General features: G+C 41.4%; 1 protein-coding gene across 4 annotated transcripts in view; it reads right to left on the minus strand.

Moving 5' to 3' along the window:
* Positions 1-16,086: 16,086 nt before the first annotated feature.
* The window catches only part of LOC140713901 (ubiquitin-conjugating enzyme E2 E2), a 171,872-nt gene continuing 168,614 nt past the window's right edge, over positions 16,087-19,344 (minus strand). For all 4 annotated transcript variants that reach the window (XM_073024560.1, XM_073024561.1, XM_073024559.1 and 1 more), the window contains one exon: positions 16,087-17,425. In XM_073024560.1, the coding sequence (XP_072880661.1) occupies positions 17,328-17,425 (98 nt within the window). In that variant the 3' untranslated portion in view covers positions 16,087-17,327. The remainder of the gene's footprint in view (positions 17,426-19,344) is intronic.

Here is a 19,344-nt window from a genome sequence, read left to right on the forward strand (position 1 = left end):
TTACACCCACAATTGATCTCAAGTTGTATGGTAAATTTCTTAAACAACTTGCACTTTGGTAGATCCTACACAGTGAGCAGCCGAGCACTGAGGAGAACAGTAAAACAGGAATCTGGGAATACAGGCCCATAATTCATTGAAAGTGATGTTGGAGGTAGCTAGGGTCATAAAGGAAGCTTTTGGCACGTTGGCCTTCATAAATCAATGTATTCAGTACAGAAGCCTCAACACAGGTGCCCCTCAGGGATGTGTCCTAAGCCCCCTCCTTCAGTCTCTGTGCACCCATGACTGTATCACCACCCACAACTCCAATTTGCTAATTAAATTTGCTGATGACACCACTGATTGGCCTAATCTCAAATAATAATGAGGCAGTCTACAGAGAAGAAGTCATCCTGACACAGTGGTGTCAAGAAAACAACCCCTCCAAAAGCAAAGGAGCTGGTTGTGGACTATGGGAGGAATGGAGACAGGCTAACCCTTATAGGCATCAATAGGTTTGGGGCTGAGAGGGTGAACCGCTTTAAATTCCTCAGCATAAACATCACCGAGGACCTCACATGGTCTCCATACACCAGCAGTGTGGTGAAAAAGGCACAATGGCGCCTCTTTCACCTCAGATGGTTGAGTAAGTTTGGTATGGGTCCCCAAATCCTAAGAACTTTCTACAAGGGCACAAGTGAGAGCATCCTGACTGGCTGCATCACTGCCTGGTATGGGAACTCTACCTCCCTTAATTGCAGGACTCTGCAGAGAGTGGTGCGGACAGCCCAGCGCATCTGTAGTTGTGAACTTCCCATGATTCAGGACATTTACAGAAACAGGTGTGTAAAAAGGGCCCGTAGGATCACTGGAGACCCGAGTCACCCCAACCACACATTGTTCTGGCTGCTACCATCTGGGAAAAGGTACCAACAGGTTTCGGGACAGCTTCTTCCACCAGGCCATCAGACTGATTAATTCATGCTGACACAACTGTACTTCTAGTTGTAGTGACTGTCCTGTTATACACACTATTTATTATAGATTACTATAATTGCACATATGAACGGAGATGTAATGTAAAGATTTTTACTCGTGTATTTGAAGGATGTAAGTAGTCAATTCAATTCAGGAGTTGGGTAGTTGTAAAAGACATTGAGACCTAATTTGGAGTATTGTGAGCAGTTTTGGTCTCCTTACTTACAGGAAAGACACAAGTAAGTTTGAAGGTGTACAGAAAAATTTATCAGGATGTTGCCGGGTCTGGAGAACCTGAGTTATAAAGAGAGATCGAATAGGTTAGGACTGTATTCTTTAGAACGTAGGAGATTGAGGGGAAATTTGATAGAGGTATAGATACAGTAAATGCAAGCAGGCTTTTTCCACTGAAGTTGGGTGGGACTACAACCAGAGGTTATAAGACCATAAGATATAGGAGCAGAAGTAGGCCATTTGGCCCATTGAGTCTGCTCCACCATTTAATCATGGGCTGATCCAATTCTTCCAGTCATCCCCACTCCCCTGCCTTCACTCCATACTCTTTGATGCTGCCCTGGCTAATGAAGAACCTATCCCTTTATTCCCACTCTCTGTTTTCTGTTGATCAGCTAATGCTCCACCCATGCTAGTAACTTCCCTGTAATTCCATGGGCTCTTATCTTGCTAAACAGCCTCAGGTGTGGCACCTTGTCAAAGGCCTTCTGAAAATCCAAGTACACCACATCAACTGTATCTCCTTTGTCTACCCTGCCTGTAATTTCCTCAAAGAATTGCAGTAGGTTTGTCAGGCAGGATTTTCCTTTCAGGAAACCATGCTGGCTTTGGCTATCTTGTCATGTGCCTCCAGGTACTCTGTAATCTCATCCCTAACAATCTATTCCAACAACTTCCCAACCACTGATGTCAGGCTAACAGGTCTATAGTTTCCTTTCTGCTGCCTCCCACCCTTAATTAGTGGAGTAACATTTGCAATTTTCAAGTCACCAGGTACGATACCAGAATCTATTGATTCTTGAAAGATCATCGTTAATGCCTCCACAATCTCTCCAGCTACTTACTTCAGAAGCTGAGGGTGCATTCCATCAGGTCCAGGAGATTTATTCACCCTCAGTCCATTAAGCTTCCTGAGCACCTTCTCAGTTGTAAGGTTATGGGTTAAGAATGAAAGGTGAAAAGTTTAAGAGGAACATGAGGGGAAACCTCTTCACTGAGGGTGATGAGAGTGTGGAGTGAGCTGCCAGTGTGTGGTGCATGTGAGCTCAATTTCAATGTTTAAGCAAAGTTTTGATAGGTACATGGATCGTAGGGGTATGGAGGGCTGTGAGCCTGGTGCAGGTCAACGCGAGTCAGCAGTTTAAATGATTTCAGCATGATTTCTGAATCTAACAAAGATTTTCAAAGTTTGTGGGGACTGTTTTTGAATTATTTTCAAAACCTTTGATTTCCCATTAAAGTACAGATGCTGGTTAATAGCATGTTTTACTATCTGATAAGGTTTTTTTCCTTTTTTCTTTACCAAATGGATTTGGCTTTGGTAGTGGGTGTAGAGTTTTGTATATAATATAAAGCTATTTATATCCCAACATATGAATTAATCTAATCTACATGAAAATAGAGTAAGGAGTTTGCCAATGTGATTCAAATAATGTATTTGGTATTATATCTATCTTTTGTTTTATAATATGTATTTTCTTGAACTCTGTATTCTATGTAGAAATTAATGAAGTAGTAAAATGGATTCAACAGTGGCTGGATGGGAGATGCCAGAGAGTAGTGGTGGATAACTGTTTGTCAGGTTGGAGGCCGGTGACTAGTGGTGTGCCTCGGGGATCTGTACTGGGTCCAGTGTTATTTGTCATATACATTAATGATCTGGATAATGGGGTGGTAAATTGGATTAGCAAGTATGCAGATGATACTAAGATAGGTGGTGTTGTGGATAATGAAGTAGGTTTTCAAAGCTTGCAGAGAGATTTAGGCCAGTTAGAAGAGTGGGCTGAACGATAGCAGATGGAGTTTAATGCTGATAAGTGTGAGGTGCTACATTTTGGTAAGACTAATCAAAATAGGACATACATGGTAAATGGTAGGGCATTGAGGAATGCAGTAGAACAGAGTGATCGAGGAATAATGGTGCATAGTTCCCTGAAGGTGGAATCTCATGTGGATAGGGTGGTGAAGAAAACTTTTGGTATGCTGGCCTTTATAAATCAGAGCATTGAGTATAGGAGTTGGGATGTAATGTTAAAATTGTACAAGGCATTGGTGAGGCCAAATTTGGAGTATTGTGTACAGTTCTGGTCACCGAATTATAGGAAAGATGTCAACAAAGTAGAGAGAGTACAGAGGAGATTTACTAGAATGTTACCTGGGTTTCAGCACCTAAGTTACAGGGAAAGGTTGAACAAGTTAGGTCTTTATTCTTTGAAGCATAGAAGGTTGGGGGGGGGGGGGTACTGGGTAGAGGTATTTAAAATTGAGGGGAATAGATAGAGTTGACGTGGATAGGCTTTTTCCTTTGAGAGTAGGGGAGATTCAAACAAGAGGACATGAGTTGAGAGTTAGGGGGCAAAAGTTTAGGGGTAACACGAAGGGGAACTTCTTTACTCAGAGAGTGGTAGCTGTGTGGAACGAGCTTCCAGTAGAAGTGGTAGAGGCAGGTTTGATTTTTGTCATTTAAAAAAAAAAAAAAATTGGATAGGTATATGGACAGGAAAGGAATGGAGGGTTATGGGCTGAGTGCAGGTCAGTGGGATTAGGTGAGAGTAAGCGTTCGGCACGGACTAGAAGGGCCAAGATAGCCTGTTTCTGTGCTGTAATTGTTATATGGTTAATAAAAATTTTTAAATGATTTCAGCATGAACTAGATAGGCCAGAAGGTCTGTTTCTGTGCTGTACTTTTCTACAACTCTAAGAATCATGGTAAAATCTCTAGGTGTGTGGATGGACACAAGGTTAACAGGGAAGGTACATGTGAATAAAATTCTAGAGACGTGTAAAACCCTTAATGTGCTCAGGTGCATAGTTGAGTGTGATTGGGAGTGAGAAGGAAGTCACACAAATGGATGTATACTGTATTGCTTTATTCAGTTCTGTCTTTGATTGTGGTTGTGTTTCTTATGGGTCAGCCTTACTGGCAGTCTTGAAGCCTCTAGATAAATGTCAAGCTTGAGCATTGGGATTTTGTTGTGTTGCTATTAAATCATCCCTAGTTTCGACTGTAGCAGTAGAAATGGGTGAAGTACCTTTACATCTGAGCAATGGTTTATCGGGTTAATGCAAGAGGAGTGTGGTACTTGTAAGGTCTTCAGTTTTGGGTGGATGGGAGATGAATGTGCACACAATTTTGGGTTGTTTAATGTGGATTATGGTCCCAGTGCCACCCTCCCTGGTCTTTCCCTTTGCCCGTGATTGATTTTGGTCCAGATGAGGAGTGATTGGTTATCTGTGCACAGCAAGTTCAGCAATCAGATATTATGGATGTTTGCTTATCTACACTGTTGGTTCAGATGATCCACTGACAGGTCGTTCAGGTGTTCCTGTTTGTATTCCAAAGTTTCAGGTGACTTACGAAAAGATTATCAGACATAATATCAGTACTTGCATCTGAGATGTTTGCTAACATTTTAGCCTTGGAATGGGTTGAAGAAATGCATTCTGATTATGTTACTTCCATACTCTGATTCATTCTCAGTCTATTAAAGCAGGAATTTCAAATTGTTGGCCAGACATTCTTGAGATTGGACAACATCTGTTGAGTTTGCAGGGTCTATATGTGTGTATACATTTGATATGGGTTCCTGCCCATGTTGGGGTTGGAAAAAACAAGGTGGTAGACCTTCTTGCCAAACAATCTCTAAAATTAAGGATGTAAATGTAGAGATGCCATTACATAAGGGGGAAGGTGAAAGTCATAATTATAAAGTCAATTTGATCACTGTGGAACAAAGCTGAGATAAGGAAAAGAGAGGATGGCGTTGATGTAAAATTCAGAGGATAGTGGGAATGCAACTGGGTGATGGGTATAAAAGGAGGGAAGAAGTTATATTTATACATTTATATAAATGTGAACATCCCAGTTTGAATAACTCGTTGTTCAGAATGAGTATGAATGATTTGGGCATTTGTAGGGTGTACTCTTGTCAAGAGACAGTGCACCACAGGTCATTTGAATGCAGTTCCTATGAGATGCAAAGGAAACATCTAATTGCTAAATTGAGATCTTTGGGACAGACACAGTTTAACATGGAAAGCCTGTTAGGGCATCACTGCCATTGTAATATACTTGTATATAAGTGTGCATTTGACTTTCAGAAAAGCATTAGACCTTTTGGTATTATTTGAGGGTTTTTTTTTTGGGGGGGTGGAATTTACTGGGTCTACTTCCTGTCTCTTTGTTCCACACTTCAACTCAGGTGCTGTTAATTCACCTTATGTTGATCTACCAATCGCCTTTAAACTTTACAGTAAGTCCCTTCTCCAGTCCTTTACCTTTCCCACCCACCTGATTTCACCTATTGACTAGTTTATACTACAAAGTACTTTCCCTGCCCCCATCTTTTTTATTCTGGCATTTTCCCTTTTTCTTTCCAGCCCTGATGAAGGGTCTCAGCCTGAAATGTCGGCTTTTCGTTCCCCTCCATAGATGCTGCCTGACTGCTGAGTTCCTCCAGCGTTTTGCGTGTGTTGCTCTGGATTTCCAGCATCTGCAGAAACTCTTGGTTTCTGTTTGTCAGTTTGCATTGCTGAACCAGACACATCTCATCAGAAAGCAGAGTTTCATAATCAGTCAATCATCTGGCAGCAACTCGAAGCATTAAAGCATCCAGACATTGTCGAAAGGTTCACTTGTTCAGACCAAACATCAGAAATGATTGATTGTGCCAGACGAGGTGGTTTGAGTATCTCAAACTGCTGATCTCCTGCAATTTTCTCATACAGTCTCTAGAGTTTACAAAGAATGGTGTGAAAACCAAAATCCAGTGAATGGCAGTTCTAAGGCCAAAAAGGCCTGTTAATGGGAGAGGTCAGAGGAGAATGGCCAGACTGGTTCAAGCTGACAGGAAGGGAACAATAACTTGGATAACCACGTGTTACAACAGTGGTGTGCAGAAGAGCATCTCTGAATACAAGTTGAACCTTAAATTGATGGGCTAACACAGCAGAAGACCACAGCAGTTCCAAAGTGGCTATTGAGAGTAACTCTGTACTTGGTCTTAAGCACAGGGACAATAATCCATAAGAGTGTGAGAGGGATCCTTCAAGAAATTGATGGCCTTTTCCCTGCACTTTATTGTGTATATATGTCCTTGATGGTGGGTGTGCTGGTGATACGTTGGGCAGTTTTAACCACTTGTTGAACCTTCCTGTCTGCTGCAGTTCGGATTCCGTGCCAAGCAATGAAGCAGCATGTTTGGATGCTGCCAACTGCTCACCTCTAGAGGGTCGTGAGTATAGATGTGCATTGGCCAGCCCTCTCCAGCCGGCTCAGAAAGTAGAGGCATTGGTGAGCTTTCCTGATGTGGAGGATGTGTTCTGGTATCGTGAGAGGTTGTGTGGGATGTGCACTCCCAGCACTATGAACCTGCCCAGTCTCCACGGCTGCTACACGAGGGTTTGTGTGACATTGGTCAGGCAGCACTTGGAGAATCTTGAGCAGTTTTGGGCCCCTTATCTAAGACAGGATGTGCTGACGTTAGAGAGGGTCCGGAGGAGCTTCAGAGAGTGATCCCACAAATGAAAGGGGTAATGCATCAGATTCATTTGATTTCTCTAGGCCTGTACTCACTGGAGTTTAGAAGAATGGTGGAGGGGGCGTCTCATTGAAACCTACTGAATATTGAAAGGCCCAGATCAGTGATTCCCAATGAGATGGTTACATATCCAAGGAAAATACAAGTTGTTGGGGGAGGGTAAGTGGCACCCTAACATGAGGCACAAGACCTGGCCGACTGTTAGTAGAGCAGGCACTTTCAAAATAAAGGGTGAGGCACAGGAACACGGGAAGAACCAAGGCATTTCAGGTGGTGAACACTCATCGTCACAACCTGTCTGAAACTCAACAATTTCATCCGACCTTACCAACCAAACCTGGATGCATAACTTATCAGCCAGGGTGCCCAACAGTTTCCCTTGACTCGTGGCATGGAACGAGTTCATGCAATTTAACAGTTGGTAAGTCTAGTACACCACCTCAACTTCTCTACAAATCTAGCGCTGGCTGAACCAAGCGGTGAAATGGAGCCAATCGGTGAACCTGCTAACTCCAGGATTCTTCTTGAAGTGTTCAAAGCAACCCCAGCTTTATATGTGCGGTCAAGAACCATCTTTGAAGTTTATGAGACCTTGCGTGATTGGTCAGCCATGCTAACTAGAATAGTATAAAGATAGGTTGCCGAACACCAGCTCTATCCTGACTAAAATTCAGATTCCAATCTGAATCCTTGCTAATGTAATATTCACTGTTGTGATCATCTTCATCTTCGCCTCGCCGTTCCTTTGTGTGCCGCTACCATCAGTCCATCCGTGTCAACTCACTGCCATCATCAACATCTGACAGGCATTCCCAGTTTGTGTTAATTTTTTAATTTTAACTGAGCACTGTTAATGATGGGTAAGCATGTATGGCATGATATCTGAATCTGATGGAGGTGAAACCTTGAATTCTAATCCTGTGAAGGAACAGAAAGTGGGTCAATACAATGTTACAAACCAGGAATATGGTTTTATTTGATTCCTGTCAGATCAGCAACACCCCTCGCATCTTATTTGTAATACTGGACTATCTAATGATCTAATCATCAGAACTGCAGGAACACTTCCATAAAAGACCCTAACAAGGTTACTTATGATATTACTCAGTTCCAGAAGATGAAAGAAGCATGTGAAAATCATTGCACACTTGACTCATCTGTCAAGAAAGCTAAAAATTACCTTGATTGTGGTCTCATTACTTCCGATAACATTTCCAAAATGATAGCAAAGTGTGGAAAAGATCAATAATGCCTGCTGTATCAGAAGTGCTCACCACTGTTCTCAAAATGGATACCAGTATTTTAAAGTCAGTTCTTCCAAGTAATAACTCTGTAGCTCATATTGACAAAATGAATGAAGACATTGAGTATCAACTATGTACAGAGCTATCCAGATTTGGGATACAACTGGATGAGTCAACTGTGTGAGACAACGAGGCATTGCTAATGGCATATGTGCAGTTGATCAAAAGTGGAAAAGTTTATTAAGAGATCTTCTTTTGTAAAAGTTAAAAGCAACAATCAAAGGATAATCAATCTATGACATGAATTAAGCAGTCTGATGGCCTGCTGGAAGAAGCTGTCCCGAACCCTGTTGGTCCTGTATATTGTGCCTAAGAGGTGCGTTGGCAAGTATGAAAGTTCTTTAGGGTGGCTTTGGCTAGAAGAGGTTGGGAAACCCTGACCTTGATTAAGTGGATGAGGAGAGGATATTTCCTTTGGTGGGTTAGTCTAGGACCAGAGGGCACAGCCTCAGAATAGAGGTAGGTCCCTTTAGAACAGAGAGGACGAGGAACTTCTTTAGCCAGAGGATGGTGAATTTGTGGAATTCATTGCCACAGACAGCTGTGGAGTCTGTCATTGGGTGTATTTAAAGTGAATGTTGATAGGTTCTTGATTAGTCAGGGTTTCAAAGGTTATGGGGAGAAGGCAGGAGAATGGGATTGAGAGGGATAATAAATCAGTTATGACAGAACGATGGAACAGACTCGATGGGCCAAATGGCATAATTCTGCTCCTCTGTCTCATGGTCTTAAGGGGTGTGAGTGGTGGTGGTTTTCCCAGAATCGATGACCATCTCCTCTATCTTCTGCACATAGACACTGCTCACAATGTCAGATTTTAATTGCATTCTCTCCCTTTCCTCAAAACTTGAGTGTGTGCCAATCTTTCATCATTACCTATCCATCCAAGGTGTTTGTCTAATAGATCACCTCGGAAGTGATTACACAAAGCACTTGCGCCCCTCTGCAAAGAAGGTAGCTTTCAAATGTGTGAACTGCCTGAGTGGGAGCAGTGGCTGTGTTGTTGCTGTGGGGGCTTTGTGGTTGCAGAGAAGGGGTTGTCATGGAATTTATCCCTGGTCTCCTAGCTGGGTGGGAAAAGGAATTGGCTTTGAAAGGATGTACTGGGTTATTGTCTATATGTGGATTAAAAAGGTAGAAGGTTGGGCTGTGAGTTTATGGAAACAAGACGGGGTGAAGACTGTTGTAACAGAATTATCAAATTAGACTGAATATGGAGCAAGGTGCCTTCAACTGACTGGTCTGCAGTGATGGTTCAGTTCTATATGTTTCCTCGCATCTTTTAGGCACACAAAGGAATTGAATATCTAACAACTTTAGGTATACAAAATCGAGAGATAAATGCAAGCAGCCTTTCCCACCTGAGAACATAAAGGTCATGGTTTAATGGTTAAAAGTGAAATGTTTAAGGGAAACATGAGGGTGAACTTCACTCGGTGGTGAGAGTGTGGAACAAGCTGCCAGTGGAAGTGTTGGATGTGGGGTCAATTGCAATGTTTAAAAGAAGTTTGGATAGGTACATGGATGGGAGTGATATGGAGGGCTATGGTATAGGTATGGAGCAATGGGACTGGGGAGAGCATGGAATAGATGGGCTGAAGGGACAGTTTCTGTGCTCTGACTCATTGAAAGCTCTGACCACATGTTGCTGTAATTCCTGACATGGTTTGGCTTAGAAATTCAGATTGGAGTCAAAGATTCAAGAAGGCTGAAGTCTCCATTTCACACCTTTTAAGCTGCCACAGCATAATTCAATGGTTAGAGAGCATGGGCTCTTACTTCACAAAGTAAACACTTTGGGCAGGTAAGGAGCACATTCCATCACAGCAGGAAATGGGATATTTAAAATGGAACAATGGGTACTGGGAGGGGTATGGGGAGCTTTGGCCCATGATAGGTCCTTTCTCCCAGAGTTCACCCATTGCTCTTGAGTTGGGAAAGCCATTATCTTGAACTGGTGGGCATCTGCATTTGGGATCAGCTCTCTGTATGGGATTGTGGTCCCCCAAGCCCCTCTCCTGCACCATGCCTTCACTGAAAGAAGATTCTGTATTATTGTGTTGGGATTGATGGAGTGAGGGAGCAGCAACCTACAGGGAAATAACCAGAATGAAGATCACTGAAGGAAAAGTACCTTAGAAATGACAAATAATTGCATCAGCTATCACCAGACTCTCTGAATGATGAAAGAAATTTGTCAGTATTTATTGGTAATTTGTCAGTAATGTCATTTTTTTCCACTAATTTGGGACTTGCAGTATAACCTGTGATTTCATTATAGTAATGAATAATAGTCAGTGAACTCTCTGAAACATCATTGGAATAATTTTACTATTTTAGATTGATATAATATTGATTACAGCATTGAAGTGATTTGTAATTATCAGTAATAAATTATTTCACTTTAGTAATTTGAGTATTGAGAAATGATTGCCTGAAACAATTTATAATTGCTTGTAATATTATTGATGTAGCTTGAGTGATGTACTGGGCTACATCTTGTTAGCCAGCACTGCTGCTTCAGATAGACGATTGACTACTTCGTTGGTAGGAAGTGTGTCCCTCATCAGAGTCCTAGATCTACGGACTGATATACCACTGCTGAACTTCTCACAAAGCCAGGCTTGCTGAAATAACTGTGTTAAACCTACAAAATAAGCTTTGTACCCTGTGTTAGTGATTGCCCATTGATTTGAATGAGGACCACGGGGCAGTGAGGAAAGTAATTTCACTTCACATATGTTTTAGTTAACACACTATTATTCTGGGTCTGCAGGTTAGCGGAGTGAAGCACTCCTTCCCTCCACTAACCTGCAGGTCACCCTTGGGCGTGGTGTAGCAACTGCTTAGCCCACCCACCTACCCATCCGATCAGGGTCACATGAAGCCATGGGAGCAGGGGTGGGTGGTCGTATGAGCAGCTGGTGCCTATCACAAGTCCTGGTTATGTGACCACTGACGCCAGGCAGACAATCTCTGAAGAGTATCAGTGATAGCTGGGGTCACCTGTCTTGGCAAACCACTGCTGTAGGTACCTGCTATAGGTGAGGGTCAGCGCCAAGTCAGTAATATAGCTGAAGTAATTTGAGTAATTGTTGGTAATAATTGTTGAAGTAATTCATGAGTAATAATTTGAAGTAAATGAGGAGTAGTTGTCACTGAGATCTGTAACACAATTACCATGATTGATATAATTTTTGTGACGTCAGACACCTCCTCCTCACCCTCCCACACTGAGTCGTTTCACAGTGCGAGTGAGGAACGAGCGGTCAGCAGAAGGAATGCAGTTTTGAGTTCAGCATTTATTTATTTAGCGATACTGTGCGGGGAAGGCCCTTCCTGCCCTCTGAGTCATGCCACCCCAGCAACCCCTGACAGCACTGATTAACTCTAACCTAATCACAGGACCTTCAACAGTGACCAATTAGCCTACCTGGTACATCTTTGGGCTGTGGGAGGAAAACGGAGCTCTGGGGAAAGCCCATGCGCTCTACTTGGAGGAGATACAGAGACTCATTACAGATGATGCTGGAATTGAACTCCAACACTCCGAGCTGCAATATCGTTGTGCTTACTGCTACGCTACCTAAGAAAAGTTTGGGTAAGTACGTGGATGGGAGGAGGTATGGAGGGCTAAGATCCAGGTACAGGTCATTGGCACAAGGCAGAATAGTTTGGCAATGTGCTGAAGTGCTCTATGACTCTATACGACGGAGCTACAGAGGGAGAAGCAAAACACACAAAATGCTGGAGGAGCTCAGCAGGCCAGGCAGCATCGATGGAGCCATCATTGATAAGTACTCCCAGTGGCCACATTATTAGGTATACCAGCTTGTTAATGCAAAAATCTAATCAATCATGCGGCAGTAACTCAATGCATAAAAGTATGCCAACATGGTCAAGGGGTTCAGTTGTTCAGGCAAACAGGGAAGAAATGTGATCTAAGTGAAAATGACCATGGAAGAATGAATGTTGGTGCCAGACAGGGTAGTTTGAGTATTCCAAAAGCTGCTGACCTCCTGTGATTTTCATGCACAACAGTCTCTCGAGTTTGCAAAGAATAGTGTGGAAAAACAAAAATCATCCAGTAAGCGGCAGTTCTGTGGGTGAAAACTCCTTCTCAATGAGAAAGGCCAGAGGAGAATGGTTAAATTGGCTCAAGCTGATAGGAAGGTGACAGTAACTCAAATAACGTGTTACAACAGTGGTGTGCAGAAGAGGTTCACCAATTATTCTGGGAATGAAAGGGTTAAAGTATGAGGTGTGTTTTATGGATTTGAGCATGTATTTGCTGGAGTTTAGAAGAATGGGGGGGATCTCGTTAAATCTTTTGAATGAGATAAAGCCTAGATAGACTGGACATGGAGAGGATATTTCCTGAGGTCCTAATGTATCTGCCTCTACCATCACCCCTGCCACAGCATTCCACGCATCCAGAAAACAGTACTTTTTAAAAAAAAAACCTACCTCTAACATCCCTATATTCTCCTTAAAATCATACCTTCAAAAATTAGCCACTTCTGCCCTAAGAAAAGGGTGCTGACCATCCACTCTGTCAAGTCATCTCTCATCTTCCTTCACTCCAAAGAGAAAAGCCCTAGGTCACTCAAACTATCCTTAAAAAAAATGCTTTCTAATCCAGACAGCATCCTGGTAATTCTCTCCTGCCCCACCCATTTGCCTTCCGTCTCGCCTGTCACCTGCCAGTTTGTACTCCTTCCCCTTCTCCCACTTCTGGCTTCTGCCCCTTTCCTGTCCAGTCTTGATGAAGTCTCAACCTGAAAGTTGACTGTTTATTCCCCTCCACAGAGTTGTGCGACGTGCAGAATTCCTCCAGCATGTTGTGTAATGCTTTGGATTCCCAGCATTTGCAGAACCTCGTGTTTAAAATCTCTATCCTCTGAATTTTCCCACATTCTTCCTATCATAAGGTAACCAGAACGGAATGCAATATTCCAAACTGTTGTCTAATCATCCTGAAAATGGTAATGGACAACTAACCGTGTTCACCTTGTTTGTTTTATCAACCCCCCTCTAGTTATGCATTTTCTCCTTTGCACTTCATGATTCAAACTCCTCCAGGGTCAGTGTATCAGTGTTACTGCTTTAAATGAACAGGATTAAGTGATTGTAAGGTTCTTTGATACGGTGGTTTGTCTTGTTGAACTGCCAGCTTGTTATTTTGGGCATCTAAGAAGAAGCTAGTGTTAAAGTGCTCGCTCTTTGAAACCTCTTCTTCAATTACTTACTTGGCTATAGAATGTTTATCATGACGATCGCTGGGAATGTCTTTGGACAGGTTATCTCCCAATTATCTGTTGTAACTTTGACAGAAAGTCCAAATCAACCACAAAGTAGTGGTTTCTGCTGAGTCCACAGTAGCTGATTGGGATACAAGGGACACTTAAGAGTGGTTTGTGCTGATGTTATGACAAGTTTAGGAGTGAATATTGGAAAGAACAAATAAAAGGCAAAGTATTGTACTAGATCTCCTGGGGAATCATTATTCTATATTCTTTCAGTTGACAGGTTTCCAAGTATTTTTCCATAAGAGCAATCAAAGATTCAAAGCTGAGTAAATACTTCACCTATATAACATGCACTCACACATACAAAGTACTGGAGGAAACCAGCAAATAGGGATCATCTATGGAGGAATAAACAGTTGATGTTTTGGGCTGAGTGTTTCAGCAGACATCAAATAATATCATCATATACCCAGTGGCCATTTTATTATGTACCTCCTGTACCTGATAAAGTGGCCACTAAATATGTGTTCTTGGTCTTCTGCTGCTGTAGCCCATCTGCTTCAAGGTTTGATGTGTTGTGCATTCGGAGATGCTCTTCTGCACACCACTGTTGTAACACGTGGTTATTTGAGCTACTGTCACCTTCCTGTCAGCTTGAACCAGTCTGGCCATTCTCCCCTGACCTCTCTCATTAACAAGGCGTTTTTGCCTATAAAACTGCCACTCATTGACTGTTTTGTGTTTTTCTCACCACCCTCTGTAAACTCTGGAGACTTGTATGTGCAAATCCCAGGAGATCAGCAGTTTCTGAGATAATCAAACCACCCTGTCTGGCACCAACAATCAAAGTCAATTAGATCACATTTCTTCTCCATTCTGATGTTTGGTCTGAACAACTGAACCTCGACCATGTCTGCATGCTTTTATGCATCGAGTTGCTGCCATAGGATTGGCTGATTGGATATCTACTTTAATGAGGTGTACAGGTGTACCTAATAAAGTGGCCACTGAGTGTAAATTGTATGCACAAGCAAGTCAGGTCTTAGAATTGCTTTCTGACAACTTGCCTGTTTCCCACAGAACTAAAGCGCTGATTATTGACCAACATTAACCAGCAGGTGTGCCTAATAAAAGTAGCCACTAAGTGTTTAAAAGTCTCAGGAGTACATACTGCATCTAGTTTTAGACAAGATGTAAATGCAACAGATGTAATTTAAAGATAGTGAATCACAATCTAGAATACACTGATTCTTGTTTTAATGTGCTCATGTAATAAAGGGAATATTTATTGCCTATTTCCTAATTGCCCTTGGGTCATCCAGTCTATTACTTGGTGTATACGATTAGAGTTGCAGTAGAGATGGTAGATTGGGGCTCCCTTATCAATAGGTTTTCTAGCAAGCCCTCAAATAACTTAACATTATGGAATACGATCTTTCATTTGCATCATTGGCTTTTCCTATATCAGTGGGATTAAGTTTAGGTAATTTTATAACAGCATAAAGTGTCTTGCTGTAATGAAACGTTACTCATCTACAGAATGGAGGAAACTCTAGGGTTGTCTGATCTTGGAGTTTTAGAATATTGAATAGTTGTCTCTCAACCTACGATGTTGTGTTGACCTCTTAACCTACTCTTAAAATTTACTAATTTATGTGGACTACGGTGTCAGAGGTAAAGGCAGATACATTAGGGACATTTAAGAGACTATGCACATGAATGATAGAAAAATGAAAGGCTATGTGTGAGGGAAGGGTTAATCTTGGAGTAGATTAAAAGGCTGGCACATCATGGGATGAAGGGACTGAACTCTTCTATGTACAGTTGGCCCTCCTTATCTGCGGGGGATTGGTTCCAAGACCCCCCGCGGATACCAAAAAACGCGGATGCTCAAGTTCCTTATTTAACCTGTCTCAGTGTGGTGGTCTTTAGGACCCAGCGGAACCCCAGATTTTATTCAACCTGTCTCAGTGCGATGGACATTAGGACCTGGTGGCGCAGCTCTAAATCTGCAGGGTTTCTGTTCACGAAAATAATCACGATCACGATTGAAAATAAGGTGGAAATAATAAAGCGATTGGAAAAGCATTAATCTACAGTTGGTCAACGATCGGAACAATTTTAATGAACCATGTGAAAGGCCCTGCCCCGATGAAAGCTACAATTATTACTAAGCAACACTGTGGTTTAATTATTGAAATACATATGTTTCTTAAGTGTTTTATATGCATAGAAAGGTAAAATATGTCCTATATACTAAGAAAAATGTTTGACTAACTGACGTTAAATAATACCGGATGTACCTGTTCCGACTTCAAATCCAACTTAAAGACAGACTCAGGAATGGAATTCATTCATTACCCGGGGACTGCCTGTACTTTTAAGATATTTCTAGACTACTTATAATACCTAATACAATGTAAATGCTATGTAAATAGTAGTTATACTGTATTGTTTAGGGAATAATGACAAGAAAAAAGTAGTCTACATGCTCAAACAACGAGTGCTGGAGAGAGAACTTCCAGGTTTTCCTGATCCGCAGTTGGTTGAATCCGCGCATGCAGAACCCGTGGATAAGGAGGGCCGACTGTATATTCAAATCAAGCAATGGTTAACAGTCATACACAGAAGTGTTCGAATCTAACTATTAGATTGATTTTTAGAGTAGGTTAAAAGGTCAGCTTAACAGTATGAGCTTAAGGGCTTCTACTATGCTGTCTTCTAGAACATATTACCTGGTTTTAAAAAAGTAAGTTTTCAAGTGGTGTTTTTTTTACTAAGTCAAGGACAAAGGAAAAATGAGTTTGCTGTTTTAATGGGTGCAATAATACAAGTGTACATCAAACTGTTCCACAGTCAAGAATTGCAAGTATCTCAAAATTTACAAGCATTTTAAAGTAAGTAAAGTGGATTCCGGTTATTTGGGACATATTAGGACCAGTACATTTTGGCCCAATTAAGCAGCTGCCCCAATTATCCAAATAGCTAAAAAGGTACAAAAAAGCAGAAACTACTGTTTAACTAAGAAATAAGAACACTATCAATAATACTACTATAAAACTGAGTGTTAGTTTGTAATGGTTATCAATTGAGGAATTTGTCCAGTTTACGTTGCTGCATTCTCTTGATTGACTATAAATGAACAAAATCAGCGCAGATACTTGTAAATAATGGACTGCCTTCATAATACCAATTGCATCCTCCAAATTTTCATTGAACAAGATGATCGTTGATACTTTTAGATTCTTCATAGTTTCTAACTTGAAGTAGTGAAATATTTTAAAAAATTTTCACTCCTGGCTGTTGCTGGCATTTCGAAGACAATGCTTGAAACTGCGGTGAGTAAAACAGTTCTGAATTGTTCTACTGTTTATTTCTCACCAACTACTGGTGAGAGAAATAACTGCTGGCTGGATACAAGCATGCTATTTAAAAACTGTCTGCTTTAAGCACAGTACAGTGCAGTGTCTAATGGCCACATAGTGCACATGACTGACACTACTGATAAAATGTTCAGCCACAGTCCTGCCCCAATTAATCGGAATCCACTGTATTGTTCAAACTACACAAATTTTAAGTGTCGTTCGGCAGCCTTTTTGAGAAAAGAAGATAATGAGGCAGGTGATAAAGCCAGTCATTATAGTAATGCACAGTGATTGTGAACTTAACCTACTGCAGTGACAGCCCGGTAGCATGCACCTGACATGATCGACTTCAATACAAAAAAATCTGGCTCTAATTGCAACCTATGTGAAGAAATCAGATATAAATCTATCATGGAAGAGGGCACACTTATACAAACCTATGTAACAATAAAACTCTCTACGTATATAACGTGAACATTCTTTACATTGTAGAGATTCAAACATTGTAAAAACAACCAGGTGTCAAATTTCTTCAAGTCTTCAAGGAACAGAAGGATATTTTTACACAAAAGATTTTTTAAAAAAGAGCAGGGCTTAAAATAAAGTCAGGAGGGGATCTGGGTTGTTGCAGGCGGAGTGTGCTTTCCCAGAGTCCAGGAGTTACTGCTGTCTACCCTATGTAGCATATCTCTTGGTCCACTGCCTGGCTATTCGATCATGTTCCGCTCTGTTGGTCAGGTATTGAGTCGCTATGCTTCCAACGAGAGGGTCCGCTGTAGAACAAAAGCACATAGGTCAGTTATCAGCACTGGATGCACAGTGTATGTACCTCATCATCTACGCAGCATTTAAACCACAGTAATAATCTTACACTGTAGGGGGAGTGGTGGGGAAGGGTGGAGGGGTAGAGGGTGAGTGGGGAAGGAGGGTGAGTGGGGGGGGAGGGGAGTGGGATGGGGGATTTGAGGTGAGGGATAGCGGGAGGAGGGGAGGGAGAAAAAATCTGGTGGATTCTGATGAGGGTGATGGTCGAGGAGACCCAAGAACCACATCTACTTGGAAATTTACCCCATCTTAACACAACTCATGCCATATATCAAAAATACATAGCGTCCAATTCAACACAACTACATTAAATTCAATGCTATCTCATTCTGAGGTGCCTGCCTGTTCTTTGCGATTTACTGTTGTAGTCACTCGTTAATCTTGCCAGTTCTTCAAGACTGAGAGATCAAATCACTGTACAGTGATCTCATCTTGTGATACGAAGGACAGGTTACCCGGGCCCAAGTATTATTGATCTTTCATTTTGGCTACACAACTCCTGCTGCTCAAGATTTGATGAAATAAATAATAAAGAGGATTATCAAAAGGTATGAAATACTGCCTGAGATCAGGTGCATCACAAAGAAAGATACTGGTACAAACGTTATTATTCTGAAGGACTGTTTCAACATGGTGGACTAAGATTTCTGATAGCACATGCTCCAGAACTTGACATCCTTTCTTTCTGAAGTTGCGCTGGCAGTAAAATGATGGGTGTGTTGGGTTGATATCAAACCATAGGAGAAATGTCTTGACAAATATAGGAATGAGCAGCACTAAGGAGAAAATGTACTGTAGATAATCTTATGTAGAACAGTACAGGCCCATTGGCCCACAATGTTGTGCCAACCCTTTAACCTACTTCAAGATCAACCCCTCCCCCCACAAAGCCCTCCATTTTTCTTTCATCCATGTGCCTAAGAGTCCTTTTAATGTCCCTAATGTATCTGCCTCGACCATCATGCACCTCTCTCTCTCTCTCTCTCTCTCTATATATACACACACACACACACACAAATAAATAAACCTTGTTCTGAACCATCTATATGTGAACAATGAGAAGAAAGTTGTGTTTCATTTTCCACTATATTGGTTGGGGTAGGGAGGTATATTGGGAATTAATGTAGACCTATTTTTGGATGCACTAGTCCCATCCCAACCAGGAAATCTGTGGCAGGCCAGGAATGTTTTGTTTGGCAAATATTTACTGGGCCTGAAATTGATCATCATTGAGTTTCTTATTTGCTTGTAAAACTGAACATAATGCGATTGAGTATTTAATCTGGGAAATGCCAGTACTACATTTTTTCATATGACTCAATTGATGTTCTTGACAGTGTGATCATCATAGCAGGGCAATGCCTGACTTACATTCCTCAGGAAGTGTATCAGATTTCTGAATGGACAATGAGCCCATGATTGCTACCTCACTATTTTTAATATGTATTTATAATTTCTAGTTTTTATTATTACGTATTGCAATGTACTGCTGCCACAAATCAACTTTGAACATTGATATTAAAACTGATTCTGATAGCTCAGCTTTGTCAGAGTAATTTATTTACATAACTATAAGTATGTATTGGTTAATGTGTGGAGTTATTTAAATCTCAGCACAAAGCCTTTTCTGCTGCACTTCTATTCATGTGTTTGGAAATTACATTCCTCTTTCTATTGACAAGGCATTTAGTATCTGCGCAACTGAGCAACCCTGAAATAATGAGAAACAAATTGTTCTCTCTTATTATTCCATTGCAACAAGATAGGACTGTGTTTACACAATACAGAGGTACTATATGTCCTTTTCTATTACGTCATGACGCTGAAAAACTAATTCACAACTTTATATCCAATAGTCTAGATTTCT

Source organism: Hemitrygon akajei, chromosome 20, assembly GCF_048418815.1.
Source record: "Hemitrygon akajei chromosome 20, sHemAka1.3, whole genome shotgun sequence".
In the NCBI taxonomy this organism is placed as follows: domain Eukaryota; kingdom Metazoa; phylum Chordata; class Chondrichthyes; order Myliobatiformes; family Dasyatidae; genus Hemitrygon; species Hemitrygon akajei.